Source organism: Arvicanthis niloticus, chromosome 10 (genome assembly GCF_011762505.2).
Source record: "Arvicanthis niloticus isolate mArvNil1 chromosome 10, mArvNil1.pat.X, whole genome shotgun sequence".
NCBI lineage: Eukaryota > Metazoa > Chordata > Mammalia > Rodentia > Muridae > Arvicanthis > Arvicanthis niloticus.
The window spans coordinates 64,226,331-64,249,836 of NC_047667.1; the positions used below are offsets into that span (position 1 = coordinate 64,226,331).

The 23,506-nt window shown below is 47.9% G+C and overlaps 1 protein-coding gene across 5 annotated transcripts in view; it reads right to left on the reverse strand.

The window, feature by feature from the left end:
• Nucleotides 1–305: 305 nt before the first annotated feature.
• Vash2 (vasohibin 2) overlaps nucleotides 306–23,506 on the reverse strand; it is a 38,685-nt gene continuing 15,484 nt past the window's right edge. For 3 of the 5 annotated variants that reach the window (XM_076941616.1, XM_076941615.1, XM_076941614.1), the window contains exons 3-10: nucleotides 23,405–23,493; nucleotides 19,443–19,499; nucleotides 18,722–18,796; nucleotides 12,640–13,021; nucleotides 11,021–11,136; nucleotides 7,589–7,645; nucleotides 6,841–6,897; nucleotides 306–2,834 (exon numbers count right to left, since the gene is read on the reverse strand). In XM_076941616.1, coding sequence (XP_076797731.1) covers nucleotides 2,765–2,834; nucleotides 6,841–6,897; nucleotides 7,589–7,645; nucleotides 11,021–11,136; nucleotides 12,640–13,021; nucleotides 18,722–18,796; nucleotides 19,443–19,499; nucleotides 23,405–23,493 — 903 coding nt within the window. In that variant the 3' untranslated portion in view covers nucleotides 306–2,764. Of the gene's footprint in view, nucleotides 2,835–6,840; nucleotides 6,898–7,496; nucleotides 7,646–11,020; nucleotides 11,137–12,639; nucleotides 13,022–18,721; nucleotides 18,797–19,442; nucleotides 19,500–23,404; nucleotides 23,494–23,506 lie in introns of those variants that run through there. The other 2 variants (XM_034512846.2, XM_076941617.1) reach the window with 2 other exon arrangements.

A 23,506-nucleotide genomic window follows, 5' to 3' on the forward strand; every position in this document is an offset into this window, starting at 1 on the left:
AATATTTTGGTTAAAAAAAAGTTGTAAGGCATAGAGTCCTTTGTACTTTGTACCTGTAAGCTGTAATAAATTAGTACATTTGCATATTTATTGGGCTTTGTGGTAAGTGTGCTGAGCTGTAGACACTGACCTGTCACCTTCCTCAACTCTTTGATTACCTTTTCCACCATTATCAGTTAGGATGAGGCTAAGAGACAAGTGATTGATGTGAACAAAAATGAAGTAATATTTAACAAAGTCTGGAAGAGGAAAGAAAATGGTCAATATGTTCAATAGACAAAACAGCAACAAAACATATAAAGTCCTTCAGTTTCCAGAATGGTTTTATTACAGTTCCATGCTGTGTGTGGACACGTGATAAGAGAGATTCGAGCCTGAAGCATGCACTTGTGGTGTTCTGTAGAATACCATCAAGTCTTCATGTTCTTAGAAAAATACTCACTAAAACAATCACGGCTCTTCTGAAATATTTTTTAAAAATGTATTGGCCAGATCAAAGTCTTAAGAGAATAAACAAGAATCTGAAGTGTATGTCAAAAAAACTGTACAAGGTTGCACATAAAAGTCTAGCGTATGAAAGCCTTGTCTAGTGAGCTGAAGGGCTGCAAAGGCTTCCCTTTGTTTATCCATGTCTGCTGAGGACACCCTATGAAACAGCTGACTCAAGGACAGGGGTGTGCTCACAGTCCCCATGTGTGTAAAAAACACCTAGGCCACCTTTCACAACCAGCAGCAGTCAGCTTGGATCTTGTTCAGCTCTGTGCATCTTGCCATGGGGCATAAGGATAAACCTGTTCCTGTCAGCTCATAGATTCATCTTCACCACAGCCAGGCTGAAAGGCCAGGCTGAGAGGGAAGACGTATTGCATTCATTTTTGCTGCCTTCTTATTCCAATAAACTATTGCATTAGAATGTCGGTGTTTCGGGGGTCTTCCTTCTGTTTTGGAAAGTTAGTGTAACTACAGGCAGTAAACTTGAGTGACAAAGAGCTTTTTAAATGTTTGTGACTAAACTTGCCTTGAAAAATGGACCTAAAAATCAGAAAGTAGTTGTGGAAGAGATTAAACGAAGTATCTCAGCTGGCTGCCAACTGTGGTTGTCCCACTGTTTGGCACTCTGTTCCTGTGAGCTGTCCTTGAACACAGGCAGCTGCAGGCACTTGGCCTGGTGGCTGCACTTACCAGATTGCTTCTTGGAACATTTAAATGCACACAGCCCTGAGGCTGACAACGGGTAGCATGTGAGGACATGTGGAGAAAGGATGCTTCCTTGGGTGCTGGGTGTCAAACCAGAGGAGCCTCTGAGCACATGCCCAGGCCCCATAACTCTCCTTGAACTCTGATAACAGGATTCTTGAAGAAAACCATTGAGTTCCCAACTTGAAGCTTACACTTTTTTAGTTTCCGGGTCCTGTCCTCTAAAGGACACCAAGTTTTTCCGAGAAAACAACTTTTCATTAATAATGCTGGCTTTAGAGTGGAGTAAGGGTTTTTTTGCACACTCTTTTGCCCTCCTTATGGCCCTAGGTTTTCCTGGCGAAGACTCAGTGAGCAGACAGCTGACTTCTTAGAGCTTCCCAGTCACAGCCAGAGGGAAGCATGCTGAGCTCCTGGGGCTGGCCACTCAGCTGAAGCTGGTCCTCTGCTCTCCTGAGTTGGCATCGTCACTGCACTAAGACTTGAAGCTGTGCTTCCGCCGTTGTGGTCTTCGAGGAGAAGCTGCGCTGTAGTGGCCACAGGCAGGCTCACTCTGTTTCGGGGCCTAGGTAATACTGAGGCACAGCACTGGGCTGGAACTTTTCCTTTAAGACAGGCTTGCTCCTTGAGGTCCTGGTTTCCCCCAGTGTCTCCTAATGCCATGAAGTGGTACCTAAAGACAAGCTACTGAAAAACAGTCCATCATCACATTTGCCTTCATCTGAGACAGAGAACACATTAACAACAAGGAGCCACTAGGAACCAAGGCTGAGCAGATGTCTGCCCTCCTGTCTGGGAAGTCTCGGCACTGCTGTGTTTTCGGGAGCACATGGTCTCTTGTGCTTTTTGCTTGCCTCAGAAAAGGCTTAAATGTTAGCAAAAGGATGGACTAGAGCTTCACAGAAGAAAACCTGTCAGCAGATGCTTTAAGAAAAGTGACTCCAAGATCCTAAAGTGTTTTCCCTTATTGCCAGAATTTCAGTGCTTCCAAAGCATTTGCATATAACAACTTAAATCTCATCTCATGTGTGAACCAGAAAAGAAAAAAACAACAACAAAAACCCTCCAAACCATCAAGATCCCTATAGGAAAACAATACAAATAGAATATTAAAAAACGCATTAAGATTGCATATCTGATGCCAAAATGTTGAGGTAATATCAACTGCTTAAAAAAAACCCACCCATCTTTGCTTGTTATTGCTGAGAAGACAGTAATACTGGCTGAGTTGCCTACTGTACCAAAAAGTGGGAGTAACTCCATAAACGGTTACTACAGCTGAGGCAGAATGTCCAAAGCAAGCGGAACAGTCGGCAAATGGAAAAGTAGAAAACTGCAGTCAACATTGTTCTTGAGATCCTGAGTGAGGGAGTCAGTCAACCCAGGGGTTTGTCCGGCACTTCAGCCCAGTCATACCTACTGCCCAGTGAGCTTTTCCAAACCCACTCAGATTCTATCTCCAGGTAAATCCTTCAAAATCTTAACTCCACACGTTGCAATTCCTCCTGAAGCTGCTGGGTAAAGTGCAGAGAAGAGCACCAATAGAAGCCTTGCCAGCCTGGCTTGGCTAGATCCGGATCTGATAGCCCACTTCGTTCAGAGTGCTGAGGTCAGCCACCTTCTCGGTCAGAGCAGGCCTAAGGGTAAAGGCAGAAGGATGGTAGAGAGGGACTGGCATACAGGAACGAAGTTCTTCAAGGGCCTCCAGTGTGGTTAGCTAACCTTTCTGATACTCGCCTGCTCCCTGCACCCACACTCTTGGCTCTCAGGTCTTGATCTACCTTGACAGGCTTTAGGTTCTAAAGGCTTTCAGTGAAGACATTTAAAAGCATCTCTGTTATCAAACGAGCCTTTTAAACTTGAACTTTGTCACATTAACTTTGTAAAACTAAGACAAACCAAAAAACCCTCGAAAATAGACACTACAGCAAAGTTAATCAGACTCTTTTTTTTTTTTTTTTTTTTTTTTTTTTTGAGATGAGGTTTCACTGTTTCCCAGGTTACCCCTGAACTCCAGCCTGAATCTCCCATGTTTGGATATTATAGGTGCATAGCACCAAGTTCAGGGCTACAACTTTTGAAACCTAGTACCTCTCAGGTCCTAACAAGTCACATATCATACAGGACTAAGCCAAATTCTTTTGGCAACAGTGAGCCCAAGGAACACAAGGAGACTAGGTTTTGGTGGACATTCTCAGTTACCGCCGAGAGATGGTTCACACTGTAGGTTTGAATGTGTAAAATCAAGGTGCATTGCCCGCTGTGGTGGCGCACACCTTAATCCCACTCAGGAGGCAGAAGCAGGTGGAGCTCTGAGTTTGAGGCCAGCCTCGTCTACAGAGTAAGTTCTAGGACAGCCAGGGATATGTAGAGAAACCCTGTCTCAAAAAAAAAAAAAAAAAAAAAAAAAAAAAAAAAAAAAAATTGAGGTGTACCTTTCATAAATCACTGAAACCACACACAAGACTACCCAGTGCAAAGCATCTTTGTGAGGAAACTCCTACAGCACTTGGCAGTTAGCTGCCCAAGTAAGGACTGTAAGGACACCAGTTAAGGTACTGGCAGCTCTCCAGGATAACACTGTGTAAGCATTCTGAAAGCTTCCAATATCTGATGAACCCCTTGTCACTGTGGGTTGACATGACCAAGACAGTAAGTGGGATTTAGGACGCTGGTGAGTTCTACTTCAGGAGTTCTGTCATCTTCACAAGAGCATCAACAATGTCTTTAAATGACATCCAATGACACTTTATCTTAAGTGCTAAAAAGCGAAAATTCAGGTATAAGAAAGTTCTTAAACCTTTGAACAATTTCTCTCTAGCAAATTGTTTCCTCTTGACAGGAAGGTAGTCTGGCTCTCTCAACTGGACAGCAGACTCCATAGCTCAGCAACCTGTCTCTCTTAAGAAGAGCTTGACCATCCTAAAAGACAACTGTCCTGTGGTAGGCAAGCACTGTGCCACTGAGCCCTCCCCAGCTCCCTTTTGGTTTTATATTTAAGATGAAATCTCAGTTACCAGGCAGCCCTTGAACTTGGAATCCTCCTGCCTCTCAAGTAGCCACTAAGAAATTCTGACATCTTGATCTATGATTATTCTCTATGAAAGAACTTCACAGTGGTCACTAAATCTATCAACTTGCTACTTGACCCCACTAAAGAACTTGCATCTTAGTCTCCTGTGGGTGATGGCACATATTGTGGGTGGTGGCACATATTGGTCCCCACCACATTTGTGTGTCTTCTCCTGGTTCCTGGGACGTGCACAGTGATGCACAGTTGGGATATAAGTGGACATGCGCACACTCCACTCAGTGGTGTCAGTGAGCTCAAGGCCTTCAGGGTGATACTGATGTGGTCCAGTCATGCCCTAGAGATCTGCTACTTTAAATAGGACCACTGGCTACAAACCTTGGAGAGTGGCTTCCAGGGTATACCTGAGGACCCTTCGTGAGTTAATAGCCAAAAGAATAGTGAAAGCAAAAAAAGGAAACATGGCAGTAAAAAAGAAAAAGTTGGCCTTTGGAGAAGCTGATCCCAGTGAAGAGATGGTCTTCTCAGCCATTTTTTTTCCCCTGTAGATGTTTGTGTGAGGATAAGTGTGGAGGTCTGTGTCGACGTGTGCTCATTGCATATGGAGGCCAGAGGCTGACCTGTTATCTTCCTTAATTACTTCACTGAATTTTATTTTCTTGAGATGGGGTCTCTCACTGGACCTTCAGCTTGTAGACTGAGATAAGCTGGCTTCCAGAAAGCCTCACATCACCCTGTCTCCCTTGCCCACACAGTGGGCTTACAGTGTGTGTGCTGCCATACCTGGCTTGTCTCATAGTATCAGGGATCTGAACTCAGGACCTCAGGCTTGTGCAGCAAGCAGTCAATTGAGCTGTTTCTCCAGCCCCTCTTTCTAGTGACTGCCTCAATATAGTCTAAACTGGTCCTGAACTTGAGGACACAAGTTATCTTCCTGGCTCCCACCTCTCAAGTAACTGGAAAAAAAGTGGATTCGCTACCACATGAAGCTCCCCTGGCTTCTCTAACCTGCTCTTGAGCTAACCCCACTCAAAAGGCACTGTGGACAACCATGAGAAAGGAGCTACTGGGGGAATTGACCCCCAGGGTTGGGAAGGAGTTGGCTTAAGTTGACAGGAGCATTGAAACACAGATGGCAATCTCCTCCCCCACTTTCCTCTAAGAACCCCTGGTGGGTGGAGTTGAGAGGTAAAGAAGCATATTGTAGAAGGTGTGGAAGGTACTTACCAAAGGGGGACGGAGTCGTTAAAGGCATTTGTCACCAAGCATGACCCACATGGTGGAAGGTAAGAACCCACAGGTTGTTCTCTGCCCCTCACTTGTATGTGTGTTCTTACACATATAAATAGTGATGATTATAAGATCAAACCTCTGAGGGAGCATTGACGAGCCCCTGGGGAGGGAAGGCTGCCCTCCTTTAGAAACCTGATCTTAATTGAGGCTGGTGAAGTCACTCTTACTGTCCCACTCAGCTGACTCTGGTGTCAACCCAGTGACACAGATGTTCCTAAAGGGATTATTTAGGCAAGTGCTATGACAGAGAGGAATGGAGAGCTGGCAGCGGCCAGCCGCTAGCAGAGTGGTAACAGAAGCCCCTAGAACTATGTTTGGGTCCCAGCTGACAGCCTCGGGCCAACTGCAGTTCTTTTTCTCCCTGAGCACTCAGCAGATTTAGAAACAACTTGCTGGCCTTGGGTAAAGATGAGATAACAGCATGACAATGGCATCCAAGAGACTTTCCTGATGGGGACCAGCTCAGCGAGCCCATCATCTAAAGCCACTGGGGTATGGTCAAAGTTGTCCCTTTTAGAAAGCAAGACTAGTTGGCTGGACCAAAGCCAATCTGAGGAAGGCTATGGGCAGAAGAGAAGAGCCTTTTTGTTGACATATGTCTGGGAGCCAGTGATGCTGGTCTAGCCTGTGGTTATGGCAGATGTATGTGTCTGCAGAGGGAGGAATTTCTATGTCTCCTGTGGTCCCTGCTCCCCAGTCTTTCTTTTGCTTCCTTCCCTCTCCTGCATGGCTGCATTGAGTCCTTCCTTCCTTTCTTAGTCCTGCCCCTCAGGAGCCAAGGTATAAGAGGAACTGGGGAGACTGTCCCCTCCTCGTTCACCTCAGTCCACTTTAAACAGAAGCCTCCATAGATACCCTTTTGAGGCTCCTCCTAACCCCCAAATGCGGATAGAGAGCAAAGCAGCCAGGATTTCTGATACAGAGAAGAGTGTGGTTCCAAGGCCACCTGGAAGGCCCTTCCCCACAGTCCCCACTGAAAAGAGTTAATGAGGGGCTCCTGGGAGAAAGAGTAAATGAGGGGCTCCTCTCCTGCTCAGCCAGGGAGAAAGGCTATGGATATGGGCCTGAATCTGAGGGCCTTGGGAGTTGGGTATAGCCACCCCACCTTTTTTGAAAAGTTTACAATATACTGGCCTATGACTGCCCGCCCCTTCGATAAACCTCTGGGGGGCAGGGTGGGGTGGGGGTGGCAATAGGGAGGAGATGGAAGGGAACCTGGGGACCCCACTCCTCCTGGTCCTTCTCTCCACTCTCAGGACACTCTAGTGTCAGGAGGGATGGGATAAATGGGGCCCTGGCACCCGCAGCTTCGGACTCACAAATGTAGCTGTCTACCAGCTGTCCTCCTCGGATGCAGATGAAGGTGCTGGTCTTGGCTGCATGACAAAGTAGTAGAGATTAGGGTCTGGGGCAAGGGAAGTCAGTTCTCTTTCTGACTCCTGTGAGGGTGACTCAGAGGCACCTCCCAGATTGATTTCAGTGAGGCCTGAGCATGGGACAAGCCAAGTTTACCTGGAGACCATCTCAGTCAGAGGTCCACCAGGACTGGACAAGTCTGGGGTCTGACTGGCCTTCAACAGTTTCATCTTGCCACACTGGTTGTTAATGTAAACTCTTTGCCTTGGTTCATAAAGCCCAGTGAAGGGAGGAGTCTGCTGCTGAGTGACTTTAGGGACCTCAGGTTGTGGTCCCCACCCAGCAGCTGAGGGACTGTCAAAAATAAGAGCTCAGATTTCTGTCCCACGCTGCTGGTTCAGAAGCTCCAGGGAAGGGTGATCCCCCCCCCCCCCCCCCCAACACACACACACACATTCTGACTTAGAACAAGGCCCCTCTGAGAACCAGGATCCAACAGCCTGGGCCTTGCTCAGTCTGCAACCACGGCTGTCTTTTCCAGACAACATGACTTCCTTCCTGTGGCACAAGGCTTCTCTGCTTGTTTGTCTACCTGGAGCCCTTCTAGCCCCTCCTTGCCCCTAAGCCTGCACTGTAATATCCCATCCCTCTGGCCCTGGCTGCCCCAAAACCTTGCTTCCTGAATTCACCACTTTCTTTTTGAACCTTCACCTCTTGCTCCTGGTTATTTCCACCTGGTCTTCAAAGACAGTGTAGTTCTCTTCAGTTCTGCAAGGAAAAAGCCCAGAGGGAATACACTGCGTTCTACAGAGTACTTCAGGAATCTACTCTAATTCTGTTCCTCTTCAAAGTAAGGAAACCAAGGCCCAAAGAAATGGTTTGCCCAAAGCCACATCCTGGTTCACTGGGTCTCAGCTCAGGGCTCATCCTATGTGCTGTCCTCCTGGCTTTCCCCATCTCTCCCTTCCACAGGCTTAGCCCTGTCATGCCCTGTCACACTGCTCCAAAGATCCCCAGAGTCCTCAATGTCATCTGTTCCTCCTCCAAATCTCACTGTCCATGCTGTTTTTGAGTTGACACTTTTGCCACTGGATCACAAGTCCTTACCTTGGTCCTCCTGGAGCTCCCATCATGGGGGTGAAATGAGCCATGGGGCATGAAGGCAGGAGGGTGACAAAAATGAACCCCCTCTTCTTGGAGACCATCCTTCCTGGCTTAGGGCCACTACCTGCCCTCAGTCTTTCTCCTCACTCCCAGGCTGTCCAATGCACCAGGTGGGCAGAAAGGTCAGTGGTTTCCCCAGAGTAGGGCTGTTGAGGTCTGGTCTTCTGCTATGTGTTGTGATACTAAATACTGGTCCCCAAGGCCTGGCTGCCCCCAGGGATGAGAGAATCCCCATGTAGACCCAAGTAACACTTAACTTTCCCCCCCCCCAAGTTATCCCTGATTGATGAATAAAGATGCCTACAACCTATATAGTTGGGCAGAAGAGAGATAGGTGGAGTGTTTGGTTCCTGAGCTCAGGGTTGGAGGAAAATTACAAGGAAGAGAACCATGAGGAGGGAGAAGGAGAGAGGAGGACACCATGGAGTAAAGGATCATAAGAACTGTCCATGTGGGCTGGCCATTGGAGTTACGAGCAGCCCATGTGGAACAAATCATAACTCAGGTTACTGATGGGGAGGTAACAACTAAAAGCTTAGAGGGTAGATATCTGCCCAGCTCTAGTATTGTTTAAGACTTATTGTAAATATAAAAGTTACATGTCTTTTATCTGAGAACTGAATGATCAAAGGTGAGGTGGAAACCCTAAACTGAGAATAAATATTTATTACAACATGGGGCGGGGGGGGGCTGTCTAACACTCACCACTGACAAGGGCAACAGCACACATAGAGCCAGAATCTCCCTCTTGGCCATCCCTGCCTTATCTCCGAGTTGGTCTCTGCTTTCTCTGCACCCCCCCCCCCAAGCTACTCATTGCATTCTTCTTTTCTCACCAATGAGCCACTGTTTGAACTGTCACTTCTGGGTAGGAACCTTCAGCTTTAAAGCTGTCCTTAAGCCCTGGGTCTCCACTGTCGGCCTTTTCTAGAACATTCCTCCTGGGAGCCTGAGAAGCACCTCAGAGCCTGCAGTTTCAACTTATACTTTCCCCTGCCTCTACATCAAACCATCACCGTCAGACTCCTGACCTCGTCCCACTTGTCACTCTGCCCTGTTGCCTGCAGTCACTCAGTTTCTTTTACTAGTTAAGAACTTCCCACACCTCTGCCTACACTGAGCTCCTATGGGGCCAGGGAATCCAACCAGAAACGTTGACTCAGAAACGTTGCCCTGCCAATGGCTGTCATTCTGTGCAGAGATCATTGGCCGAGAGGAGCACTGCTCCTGTGTACTGGCCCAGGTTCTTTGGAGAAAAGCATCCCCTGTGGGCAGCTCAAACCCTACTGCTCATGGGAGCTTCAAAGGAACTAATGACTGATACCTTCATGGACAGAGGGACAATAGATCAAAGGACAGGCCTCCCTTCTGCTGCTGGTTCTGTGTCACTGACCTGTCAGGATTTCTCTGTTCACAGTTCTGAGATGGCAGCACAGCTGGAATGGGTAACTGAGTCAAGAGAGCTTGGGCTCAGTGAGGGTGGGTGTCAAGGTCAGAGGTGACAAAGTGAAGGTGTCAAGGTCATAGGATGACATGGTGAGGATGGGTGTCAAGGTCAGAGGTGACAAAGTGAAGGTGAGTGTCAAGGTCATAGGATGACGTGACATGCTGAGGGTGGGTGTCAAGGTCAGAGATGACAAAGTGAGGGTGGGTGTCAAGGTCACAGGATGACATGGTGAGGATGGGTGTCAAGGTCAGACACAGGCATTGAGGGTAAGACTGTGAGCTCACACATGGAAGCTGAGAAGCCACTGGCCTCTCTAAGAAAATGGCCATATGCTGGAGCATCCACATCTCAGCCTTTCTTGCCATGGAAATCCTGGACTCCCTACTCCTGGACATCTGTCATTTTAGCAAGTGTCTGCTAGTTGTCCATGCTAAACCTTGCGGGGGGTGGGGGGCAGTGGAATGTGGAGTGACAAGCAAGAATCTTCTTTGAAACACTTTGTCCTGTCCTGTTATTCCTAAACAGAAGCGCCCCTCTCTCCTATCACCTCTCTAGAGTCTAGGGAGTTGTGTTGGCTCCCTTACTGACAAGCTACAGGACTTGGGACCAAGATAACAAACTCTTTTTGCATTCAGGTCTCTTTATCAGAAGTGAACACAGCAGAACCTTCCCTTCATAGATGACAAGATGAACAGATTGACCAGAGCATGCTTTTGTGAACGTGATTTACCCTTAAGAAGCCACACCTACCATGTGACCTAGTTAGATATGTTCAACAATGTTGAGTGACAGGTGAGGAATCCTTCTTAGCCTCTTACAAATGCAAACTCTGGTTCCCTTGGGACCAGGGTCTGCTTGACCTTATGGCTACCGTGTGGCTAAGGAGGGACTCAACCAAGACGTATGTGTATTACCTAGTCCCTAGTATGCAAGGAGCCACTGTAACAACCCACTGTCATTATTTTAGCAAACAGCAACATTTTAGTGTTTGTGTGACTATGTTCTCGGGATTTGCTAGCTAGTCATCCCTGGTTACTCTGGAGCCTCTCAACAGCTAACTGTCATGTCTTATACGAGTCATTTTGAACTAAGGAGCTACAGCGGCATCAGTAGCCTGTGGTCATTAGCCAAGGGCAAGGAAGAACCTGGAAGCATCCCTGGACCACGACTGGCTGACAGCAACCATATCCTGCTGGCCACAAAGGAATACAGGTCTCTGAAATAGACAAATTTGAACTCAGACCCAGGAAAGTCACAAAAATGCCATGGCAGCGCCTAAGTAACTAAGTTGATTCCAGACCCAAGTTTCCTAATTCTGTTTCCAGTGTTCCGTTCTTAGGTCTTTCCTGGCCTCTCCCTCCATTTGTATGTTCAACTCATCCTCAGTAGAGCACCACCCAGAGCAGCCTGCACCATAGCACTGTTTATACACATGACCTGCGAATAAAGTCCCCTCAGAGAGGACTCAGCTTTATCCCCACAGGCCAGGACACCCTGCAAACATGTGCGAGAAAAGAGAAAATGGCACTCACGACTTGTCTCGCCTGCCCAGCCTCCTTGGAGGACTTGCTTGTCTCCTTCGTGGAGACAGGGACTTTCCCCGGCTTCTCACTTGTGTTGGAGAGTGGGCACTTGCAGGTTTCAAGATCTGAAGAAGACAGGAGGAATTAGCCACACTGGATCCTGAGGACACCCATTGCTCACCTTCCCGCAGCACAGCCCCTCAAACACAGCCCGTCCAAGATGCACTGGGAAAAGATAAGGGTCCCACTTCCTGGAGAGTGAGATGGCACAGCAGTCATCCCTTTTTCTGTGGCGGGAGGGGAGTCAACTCCAGCTCCTCAGCCCTCCTGGAGCTGCCATGTTTCTCACCCTGGGAGGCAAAGTCTCCTCTACAGTTCTCCAGAAACCAACTTCTGCTGACCCCACCTTCCACATTTAGTCAGAGTGGGCTCCAGATCACCACCCCAGGTCAAGAGTGAAGATAAGCAAGCCTGAATCAGAATATTCACTTTCTCTTAGTGTCTCCACAGGCCCCAGAGGGTCAGGGACAAGTGGGTGTGCTGGCACACAGAGGTGAGCTGATAGAGGGAAGAGTGGATAATGAGACCATCTACTCAGCTCTGCACAGTGAATGTCCCTCCTGTCTGTTGTGACACCAGATGGCAAAGGCCTTGCAACTTAGGCCATACAGATGTAGTGTGACTCTAAAAGAGACCATAAAACAGAGTGACTGTCTCAGCTGGAGATGTAACTTTCTGGTCTCTCATTTTTGGATCTTAGTTGATAGAAGGAATTGAGGAGAGAGACACTGCTTTCTTTGCAATATTTAAGATGGTTTCAGCTGTGGTTTGTGAAGCACCATTTGCCCCTCAGGGCCCTTGTGGGAATCAGTTCCAGGATCCTGAAGGGACACCCAAATCCATGGGTATTCAAGTCCCTTATATTTGTACATGACCCTCCTCTAGACAGAATCACAACTCGAATGACCTGTAATGCCTAAGGCAATGTAGTTGTTCACCTACACATTATTTAGGGAATAATAAGAAAAAAATCTTTATATTTTCAGCACAGCTGCAAGGTTTTTTCCTATTGTCCTTGACCCATGGTTGGCTGAAACTGACAGTGCAAAAATCCACCAGCAAAGAGGGCAGGCCAGCTCACACTCGGAGACTAACTGTCCAGTCAAACGAGGGTGCAGAGGTTTTGTTCCTGCAGTGGCCACTAAGCAAGAAACACTCCCTAGCATCTAGAAAAAGCCACAGACAGTGTGACTGTTAAATCCTGACTCTCAGTTTGATGGGATTGAGCACCTTCACGGGGAAACAGCTCTTTGAGCATGTCTGTGAGGAAGTTTCTCAGCTGGGTAAGCTGGGGTAGGAATCACACACTAATGTGGGCAGCGCCATCCCATGGGCTGAAACCAAACTGAATAAAAAACAAGAAAGTGAGCTGAGCCCAGCAGTGGACACAGTTGCTTCAGGTTCCTACCACTGTTCCTTCCCATGATGGAGAGCACCCTTGGACTGTGAATCAGAGTGTCCCTCTTCCCTCCCTTCTGGCTGTTCAGGTCAGGAATTTTGTCCTGTGTGTCAAGTAACCAATACGGAGAAGAAAGCCCCCACACACCATGTGCTTTTCCCAAACTCACCTTCATCCTCATGTCCCTGGCGTACTTCTCCAGCTCCTTCCTGATGTCGGTCCTCAGCATCTTGGAGACATTGAGGACAAGTTGCTTCCACTCGATGGGCTGGAAACTATGAGGCTCATGGGGGACGTACAGCCCAATCTTGACCTTCTTGACTGTGTGCAGGTATTTCTTGTAGGAGTCTTCAAAGTCAAAGACAAGGTCACTCAGAGTCCGAAAGGTCAGCGGCTTGTCCATCAGCTCAGCCCTTCGGCTCATGCCCAGTGAACCATAGTAACCATTGCAGTAGATCCCCAGCACGACATGGTGAAAGTAGTTTCCTGAGAAATAGGTTTTAAAGCTGATCGGGAAACGCTCAATGGAAGGCTGCCCATTGGTTAAATATCTGAGGCAAATGGAGTCAAGGAAAAGAGCGAGGCCTTAAAGATTCAGAGAGTGCCAGGCGTGGTGGTGCATGCCTTTAATCTCAGCACTTGGGAGGCAGAGGCAGGTGGACCACTGTGAGTTCAACACCAGCCTGGTTTACAAATAGGGTCCCAGGACAGCCAGGGCTACAGAGAGAAACTTTGTCTCAAAAAAACAAACAAACAAAACAACAACAAACAAACCACCAAAGAATTCAGAGAGCATGCCTTCCAGAATATGATACTGCTGCTGGGGCCAGTGAGTCCATTCCCCTGTCTCCAGCAGCTTGGTATCTAACCTTCTCAGATGAGTCCTCTACAAGGAATTTGCTGGGTGTCTTTGAGTATCAACTCTCTGATGCATTACCAAAACCAAGTGAATATGGGATAAAGAGAAAATCCACCATCTTCAAAAAGTTAAACGTAAATCAAAACAATAACCAGGCACCTTTTCTTTGTCTGGCTTCTACAGGGCACTCGGAGCTACTTAAGGTGTTTTTACTTGTGTGTGTGTGCATGGTGTGGTGTGTGTATATGTATGTGTGTATGCCTGTACATGTATGTGTGTATGTGCATGCAAGGTGTGGTGTGTGTGTGTGGGGGGGTGTACATGAGTGTGGAGATCAGAGATCCACCTCCATGTTCTACTGTGCTTACTTTTCAAACCAGGGTCTCTTGTCCTAGAACTGCTCAAACATTAAGATAAGCTGGTTAGCCAGTGATTCCCCAGGGATCCTCTTGCCTCTACATTTCCAGTACCGGGATCACTAATGTAAGCCCCAAGGCCTGAGATAAAATATATATATATATATATTTTCCCCTGCCTTTTGAGTTGTGTCTCAAGACACAGAAGCTCTTAGCGACTGCTCCAGAGCCATGCCTTCCTGTTGTCATGCTCCCAGCCATGATGGTTAAGGGCTCACCTTCTGAAACTGTGAGCCCCCAAATACTCTTTCTCTCCTAAGTTTCCTTGGTCAGAGTGTCTTCCCACAGCAAAAGAGTAACAGAGACAGGGGACCTTCAGATGACTTTTACATGTACTAGAAAGCTATGTCAGACAGTAAAAGGGGCTGCAGCTGAGTGGAAAAGCACTTGCCTTGCAAGCATGAGGCCCTAGGTTCAATCCTCAGTACCACCAAAAATGACAAAATGATATCCAATCACAGTGGCCCAGGCCTATAGTCCTAGAAGGCTGGAGGGAGCTCAAGGCCAGTCTGGAATAAGTAATAGGAAGACTATCTCAGAACAACAAAATAATCATGGGACTCTTTAAAACCTGTTACTAAACAAACCAACCCAGGCTGCTTGCTTGTGGTAATAGTAGATTTTAGCTTCACTTCCAATATCAAGTGTGTTTCTTCCCGTGCACCTGGACCATGACCAAACACCAGCGCACTCCTCCCCCAGCAAGGCTGGTCGCAGCAACTGTCCCTCCCAAATACGCAATTGCCATAATTCAGAAAGGAATTTTAAGATGCATGTGTCTGACGAGCATGGGAAAGTGTGCATACCCCATGTGCAAGTGGATGTCTAGGAAGGGACCCTGAAGTGAAGACATGTAAGACATAGGCTAGGGAGATAGCTTAGTCTGTAAAGCACTTACCTTGTTCAATACCCAGAACCCAGGTTTGTAATCCCAGGCTGAGATGGATGGATGGATGGATGGATGGATGGATGGATGGATGGATGGATGGATGGACGGACTGATGGGCGGACAGACAGACAGACGACGCCTATGAAACCATACCTAAAGTTATCCCTGGCTTCATTAGATAGAAAAGAAGGACAGATAACTAGAAGTCAGCCAAACCTACCAGGCTCCCAGCTGTCAAGGAAACCTTGTCTCCCAGGACAGTGGGAAGCTTTGGGAGACACTGACTGTGACCTGAATTACTCTTCCCAGGGGGAAAGCAGGACACCAGAACGCTGACAAAGCAAACCCAGAGATACTGTAAGTTTGGATGGAGGTCTGTGCCAAGAGTCCATTTTCCCTGAGTTGAACATGACAAGCAGAAGCTCCCACGCTTGTCACCTACCTTGTTCTTCTCTGAAATGTCACACAGGTAAGAACAAAGTAAAATCAAGGGCCTTGGCCCAGCGGGTTCCTAAATCTATTCTCTACAAGCCCCGATGTTCTAGATAATTCCAGGTACATGATGCTCAGATGTGTGACAATGCGCAAAGAACAAGGTGGCCCACACACCCCAGACCCATGCACCCCAGTCCCATATACCCACCCACACACCCCAGACCTACATACCCTAGACCCATATGCCCCAGGCTCACATACCCTGCATCCACACACCCTACCCCCACATATGCCAGACCCACATACCCGGGCCCACACACCCCAGACCTACATAGCCAGGGCCCACTCACCCCAGGCCCATATATACCCTGCACACTCAGCAGGCAGCCAAGGCGGCTGAGTAGAGCTTGTGTATCCAGGGATGGCACTGGCCTTGTGTCCTCCACTGGCCGCTAGCCAGCAGCTGCCTAGCCAATGGGTCCCAGAAAGAGGCTCTGCCTACAGCTATGGCTACTCAAGAATGGAGCCCTGAGCTACCTATTGCCCCCCCCGCCCCGCCCAGCCTGCCCTCCTGCTAGACTCCCTAACGTGTGTTTCCCTTTTGATGAGGAGCAAGAAAAGGCTTCCGAAAGACTCAAGTTGCTGTTTTCCAAATGCTAAGGTACAGATGGACAGTCATGCTTCAGGTCAGACCCCTATGTGCTCTGCAAGAGGCGGAGAATCACAAAAGCTCCTTGTCCTGTGGAAAGGTCCAATAGCAGGTGAGTAGCCCTGGCTTTAATACCCACCAATATAGACACAAAGTATACGCATAACTAAACACAAAACTCTATGAAAATCTGGGGCCAGGGGTGTAGCTCAGGTCAAGTACTGGGTGAGCACAACCAAGGCGCTGAATTGGGTCCCTCAAAGAGCAAAAAACAAAACCAAAAAGACACAATAGGGGTTGAAGAGACGTATCAGTTGTTAAAGAACTCGCTGTGCAGCCAGGCAGTGATGGCACACACCTTTGATCCTAGCACTCAGGAGGCAGAGGCAGCTGGATCTCTGAGGTCCAGGGGCTTGCCAGCCAGCCAGTCTAGCCAAACCAGGGTGCTCCAGGTTCAGTGGGAAAACCAGTCTCAAAAACTCAGGTAGACGGTTGGGGAGGTATCTTAGGTTAAAGCTCTTACTGCACATGCAAAGAACCCGAGTTCAATACCAAGAACCTACACAAAGCCAGGGACGGCAGATCACATCTGTAGCCCCATCAGTCTGTGAGGTGGGGTGGCGGGTAGGAAAATCCCTGGAAGCCTGAGGGCCAGATAGTTTGCTGTGCAGAGCAATGGACAACAAAGAGATCCTGTCTCAACTGAGGTGGAAGCTGAGGACGGACACCCAAGGTTGGTTGTCCTCTGACCACTACCCTCATGCTGTGGTATGTGTGCATCTGAATTTACACACATATATGTGTATACACTTCACACACACATACACACAAAGGAAGAGAGTGGCAAAAGGCATCCAATGTTAAACTGTTAACTCTGTTTTTTGTTTGTTTGTTTTTGTTTTTGTTTTTTTCTGAGACAGGGTTTCTCTGTGTAGCCCTAGATGTCCTGGAACTCACTCTGTAGACCAGGCTGGCCTCAAACTCAGAAATCCTCCTGCCTCTGCTTCCCAAGTGCTGAGATTAAAGGCGTGCCCCACCACTGCCCATCCAACTGTTAACTCTGTATCCATACATGCATACTCTGGTGTGTGCATCTGTACTCAAGAGCATGCACATACACAAATACCACACCTGCCCAAGAGTCTCAACAGACAGACTGGACCATCCCCTTGTCCCATCTGACTCCTCTCACTAATCCCTGTCTCCTTTCCTGGGTCTTAACCTACTCAAGTTTCCTTAAGTCTCTGTCCTGCTTGTTTTTTTATTGTCAACCTGACACAATGTTGAGCCACCTGGAATGAGGGAACCTCAACTGAAGAGTTGCCTCCATCAGACTGGCCTGTGGTTGTGTCTCTGAGGAACTGTTTTAATTGATTGATATGGAGGGACTAGGCAATTATAGGCTGCACCATCCCTAGAGGAGGCAGGTCTGGGCTATATAAGCCAGCTTTCTGAGAATGAACCAGGGAACAAGCCAGTAAGTAGCCTTCCCCGTGGTTTCTTCTCTGATTTCCTTCAGCGATAGATTCTGACCTGGAAACACCAGCAGAAATAAACCCTTTCCTCCCTGACTCGCTTTGGTCATGGCGTAGCTCACGGCAACAGAAAACAAAGGAGAAGGCTCATTCATGGGTTCTTTGTGTCCATCCAGGTAAAAGACTTTTGGAGTTCATCCTTGATCACCATTTTTCCTTCTCCTAACTTGTCTCCCTAACATTCACGTTGCCCAATTTGTGTTTCTGGCATAGATCTGCCCATTCAAAAGCCCCACATCCAAATATCCCATCCTGAACATGAGCCCAGATTCCATGTTTGAAATCCACCCAGTCTGTGTCTGAACTCATACCCCACAGCTGAGCCTTCCTGTCAAGACCTTTTCTTGGGCCATGGTATCACCATGCAAGACAGGAATGGCGGGATCCACAGTGCTGCAGCCTGGATGCCTGCCCCACCCCCCCCACCCCCAGCCCTTACTGCTTCTGTCCCAGTGCAGGCCTGTATCAAAGCATGCCACAGTCCTGTCACCCTTGATTCTTCCAGCTCTTCTCCATTTGTGGCTGACTCCCTGTCAACTTCTACATCTGGCTGTCTTCCAAGTCCTTCACACCCAAACTCCTGGCAGTTCTGGAAGCTACCTCTTCCAACCCAGCCCCACTGCCAAGGTAATGGTCCAGGTGTCACCATTCCCTTCTATAAGAACTCACAGTGGGCTCTGCAGATCCAGCCCAGCTGCCTCCAACAAACATGTCCTGTCTGTCCTTCAGAAAACTACTTTACATGCAGTGTCCAGGATGAGACCGCACCGGTCTTCAGCTTCAGAGCTTTCTGAAGGCCACTTAGCACAGCATTCAAGACACCAACAGCTTTTGTCTGGGGCTGGCTATTAGTCCAGCACCTTGTTCTGTGTCCTGCTTCCATGGCTATGCGCCCCCACCCCCACCCCCCAGCCAACTACAAGATCCAGCATTGCTCTGGCTCTGCTCTCACGTCAGTCAGGGTCATCACAGCCTTTCTGGACCAAATTCCAGGCTAAGAGCCAGGAATGCAGTGAAAATGACTGAGCATTAGAGACCAGACCCCTGTATCCCCAGGTTCCATCGTGACACACTGCCAGCACTTGCTCTTCTCCGCAACCTGCTCTCAGATTTCTCCCAATGATGGGTCTGGATATTCACCCCCTTGGCCTTGACTCAACTCTAAGTGTCTTTCTTATGACAGTGTCAGATTAATGCAAGAAAGGCCACACAGGCACTCTCCAAAGTCCCTCTGAATCTGAATTCTCCTGTGACTGCTGAATCTACAGTCACCAGCCTGGCATCCGTCCCAGACAGCATCACAGATAACAGGTTAGATGAAGCTGGTCCAAGGAGCCAAAGCTTGGGTGTGTTCAACTCCAGCCAGGTCAAATGAAGAGGGCATCTGACATTTTTTCTCCAAGGACACCAAAGCACAACTAGCTCCAGAAGAGGAACACAAAGGGACAGCGCAAATCTTAAAGGATACATGCCCAGGATGACTGCCTCCAGGCATTTGATAGGCAAGGATTCTCGGGTCATCTCCTTCGCTGTCTCCATTAACCTGTGGGACAGAGCACAGCAGATCATCTCGGAACTTAGGCAGTTATGCAGTCAGTTTGGCTGTCCATCAGTCCTTCAGTCTGTCTGCATGCCCACCTCCATACTAGGTACCGTGTAGGGATCCAGCAAGAAAGGGAACAGCTCGATTCCAAGAAGAACCCAAAGCACCTGTGCCCCTGACAGAACTGAGATCCTCAAGTCTGCACCCACCCCCAGTTACCTCAGAGGTCGTGGTGTGAGCACCTCCCAGCCTGGAAGCATGGACTTACAGGGACAGGTTTGCAGCCCTCTGCTGTCCTGCAAACCTGTCCTGCAGAGTCAGTCTGGTTCATTTTTGAGTCAGGGGCTGTCCTAGAACTTTTGATGTAGACCAGGCTGGCCTCAAACTCAGAGATCCACCTGTGTCTCAAGTGCTGGGATTAAAGCTGTGTGTCACCATACCTGGCCTGAGAGTCAGTCTTGACCACTAAACTTAGCTGCCAAGAGGGACTAGTCCTTAGCCCCACCCACTGCCAGGCCCTGGAGCATGTCCACGCAGACTAGAATCTAGAGCCCTAGGACACAGGGACAGGTTGGAAGAGGGTGCTGGTGGCTCAGCTCAGTGGTAGGAGAGAAGCCATGTGGTCCTCAGATCACATGTCACTTACCCACTCAGAGGTCGCATTTTCCTGATTTCAAAGAACTGGGTCCCTGTGTGGTTGTATCTGTGTGAAGCTTGTAAAGGAAAAGAACAGAAGTCCAGAGTCCTGGCCACACGGCAGAGGGCCACACAGATTCCCAACTCTCCATGATCTGGATAAGAAAGTACTTGCTTTCCTGGACAGTGTCAGTGGGGATCCAACAGCCCCTGACACCTCACCGTGCAGTCTAGAAATCCAGCTTCTAAACCGAAGCCTACATGCACCTCTAACGTTCGTAGCACTTCCCAGCAGGCTACCCTGTGCTCCAGTTATTTGACTGCATGTCTTTTTTTTTTTCCTCTTTTTTTTTTTTTATTAGATATTTTATTTACACTTCAGATGGCATCCCCTATCCCCATTCCCCCCCACCCCCCTTAGGAAACCCCTATCCCATGCCCCCTTTTCCTTTTTGCATTTATACATTTTTTTAAAAAAATGTTAATCATAGGCTTTATAAGTTTGGAATTGTTCAATCAGAGGTGTAACCCACTGACCGACCTAGATATAACAACTATCTTTGACTGGTGGAGATACATGAATGTCTGCCTCTCTGTCTCCCCCCTCTTTCTCTCTTTCATCACCTAGCTTCTCCTCTCCTTCCTCTTCTCCTCTTCTTAATCCTTTTCTTCCTCTCAGTACTCCTCCTACCTTAGCTCCTCCTACACATCACCCTTCCTGTTAAAATGAAACTTTTCTCTCAAAATACAATTAGAGCATATTATGCCAATTTGTACCAGTGAGGTACAGGATAGTCCTAATACCCAGTCCATCCTTTTGTTGACTAACCAGCTCCTCTTTTGACTGCATGTCTTAAGTCACATGCTAGACCAGAAGCTCTTGGGAGCTGGGCCCTTTCTTTTATCATCTTTGGATCTCCCATAATGCCTGAAGGAAGCTCAACAAACCCAGGTTAGCAGGTGTTGTTAAAAAAAAAAAAATGAGAGTAAGTAAATGAATTAACTGATGAGGGGAAGCCGGGTGGATAACCAAGGAAGAGGATGGACAGAAAGGGAAGAAAAAGTAAACAGACAGAAGGACAGATGGCAAGATGGAAGAAAGAAAAGGGAATGGATGAACAGACGGATGAATGGGTGCTAGGAGAAAGGTAAATGGTGAATAGGTGGATGGACAGATGGACAAAAGTATGGTTAGACGTGTGTGTGTTTGTGTATATGTTTGTGTATGTGTGTTTGTGTGTGGTGTTTGCATGTGTGTGTGTATGGATTATGGGCGTTTGTGTGTGTGTGTATGGATTATGGGCATGTGTGTGTGTATGGATTATGGGCATGTGTGTGTATGGATTATGGGCATGTGTGTGTGTATGGATTATGGGCATGTGTGTGTATGGATTATGGGCATGTGTGTGTGTATGGATTATGGGCATGTGTGTGTATGGATTATGGGCATGTGTGTGTATGGATTATGGGCTCACCGATGTATCAGTATACAGAAGAAAACATGGAAGAGTGGACAAATGGCAGTTAGATTTTTTCAACAGCACACAGAACTTAAGGAAACTTAACTCATTTCGTGCCTAGATGGCACTTGACATCACTAAGCAGATGGCACCACTATCCATGCCCTGTTCTGATCGACTGCCCACCTCTCCAAAGCTAGCAAGCCTGGTCCACCAATGGTTCAATCCTGTCACGCTTTCTGAGATACAATGTTGAATTCTTTTTTAATCTTAAAGAAAACTTGATTTATATGTTTTATTCTTCTGCCTCAAGCAAAATCCTATTTGTAAAAAGTCTGTGTTGGGAGGCTGCAGATGACTAATGATTATGTTGCCTAGAGCGCTATGCCCAGTCAGGTGCACAGAACCCACTCCCTATGTGTTCCAGTGATGCTTGCTGGGCATTTCTAAAATAAGATATTAAAAATTCTTAGTGGTGAAAGAAAAAAAAAGAGGGCTTTTATTGTGAAGTGGCACTTTTTTTTTTTTACTTTATCAAAGATTTTGCTCAAACAGTGGGGTTTCCAGTATATTTAAAGCAGAATTCAGTTTCTACAAAGTAAGATTAATCCATACTTAAGTAATGAAAAGTTGTCTAGCTATGTTCTCTAAGTTCCTTGTAGCTAATAGCTGAGCTTCTGAAATTTCTCTCTAGCCTTCCCTGTCTGAAACACAGAGCTCTTGGGCAGGTTTCCCATGCCTAGCAAAGCTATGGCCTCTCTTTCCAGACACAAAGACCAGCATTCCCATTCACAGCCTCTTGAATTCTGTGCCAGGGTAAGGCAGAGTCAAAACCATCAAAAAAAAAAAACTCCACTGAGAGCTGAACGAATGTATAGTTAGGAATGGCCTCAAGCAATCACCATGTGCTGGCACCCGTGTCCAGAACAAGACACCCAGACACCAGGTCTGAAGGCAGAGAGAGTTTCTATTCTGCCTCCCTTGATGATGGCTCCAAAGACCTAAGGACCTGGTCCCTGGTCCCCTGGTGTTTTTCATTGCCTACCCTGCAGTCAGTAATCTAGGCTAGCGGCCTTCATTAATGCATCAGAGAAAAGGTAAAAAGGGGGCCCCTTCAAGAGCCATGATGACTGAGCTGAGTTTATGTGGCAGGTTTTATATCAGTGTGAGAAAATGATATGCAAAACACATGCAAATTTGTCCCTACTGATGTGGCGCGTGCCAGCTCTTTCTCCTTGGGAAGGCCTCGTCCTAGATAGACGTGAGAGCCATTCTAACTTTAGGTCACCTGGAATGTCTGGTGATAGTAACAACTGAAAGAGACACAGCTCCTAGGGCCTGGGTCTCTTTGGGAAGGTGTTTGCGTCCCTCAGCCACCACCAGCAATCCACGTGGAGTCTCACTTTGGAGAAGAGAAGCAATATTCAATAACTCTGGTGGGGCCTTGGGCTGCCAGCCTCTCTCTGGAGAGAGCTATCATTCCCCACTGAGGCAGCTGGACTCCATGGAGATGATGCCATATAGGAAAGAGGACTTAAGAGGCAGAAACTGACAGGCTAATAAAGTAATGGATCTTAGTGAGCAGAGTAGGTGCTGTTCTCCAGGGTGCTAGGTAGCTCTGGGAAGGTGCTGCTGTCTGGTCCCTTCAGGAGACAGAAGTGTTCTTTCCTGCAGCAGAGAATTCAGGAACCCAGGCACCATGCTTCCTTAAGCACACTCATCCTCAAGGCTGAGGAGAAGCAAGCAGAAGGCAAGCCAATAAGCCTGGACCTCTCCTGGCAGTCAACCCAAGCACAACATCCAGAGTAGCACACTGGAGAGGGTCCCCATCTCACTCCTGTGCTGGTAAACACCAGAAGCCATGTGTGGCCACGACCTCTGTCTGCTCCTTTGTCCCCACAGTGCTGCTTCTGAGAACCTACAAAATGGAACTAACCAACCCTGACTGTAAATAACTCAAGGGCACTGAGGCAACCAAAAAAAGCATGTGTGACTGAACCCTCAGGCTTCTCAGTAGCTCTTTCAGTTGGAGCTGAGGTAGGGGTCCCACTGGAGAGCTCCCCAAACCCTGCACGTACAGCTGGGATGAAGTCACCTACCTGGCTTGCTGGGATCATGAGAGACCAGGAATGTGTTAAAGCAAGTGAGAGATGAAAGAGAAGGAAGGTCAGGAGAGGAGGAGATGCTGGTCATGTAGAAAAGGAAGAATGGAACAAAGAAGTGGAGAAAATAGAAGGATGGAAAGAAGGGATGTTAGGGGACACGGGCAGGGAAGGGGGAAAAGAGAAGTTACAGCCTGAAGGCAGACCAACTTCACCTCTGAGGGACAAGCCCTGGCTGTTCTGGTCACTGCTATCACAGGCTGTAAGCTCTTACCCATGGGTGCTCTCCAGCACCTGTGCTCACCAGCCTTAGAGCTCTGGACGATCAAAGGCAACAGATATGCCACCCAGCTTGCAATCACCACTCCTGTCCCTTGTCTGGGGTGCTCAGCCCCTGGCTGGAAGGATACTGTAGTGTCTTCATGTAATTCTGGATGGCCTGGAGCCAGTCTGGGATCGTCATGGACAACCTGTAGTTTGGGACCTGGGGAATTGAAGGCTACAGCGAGACA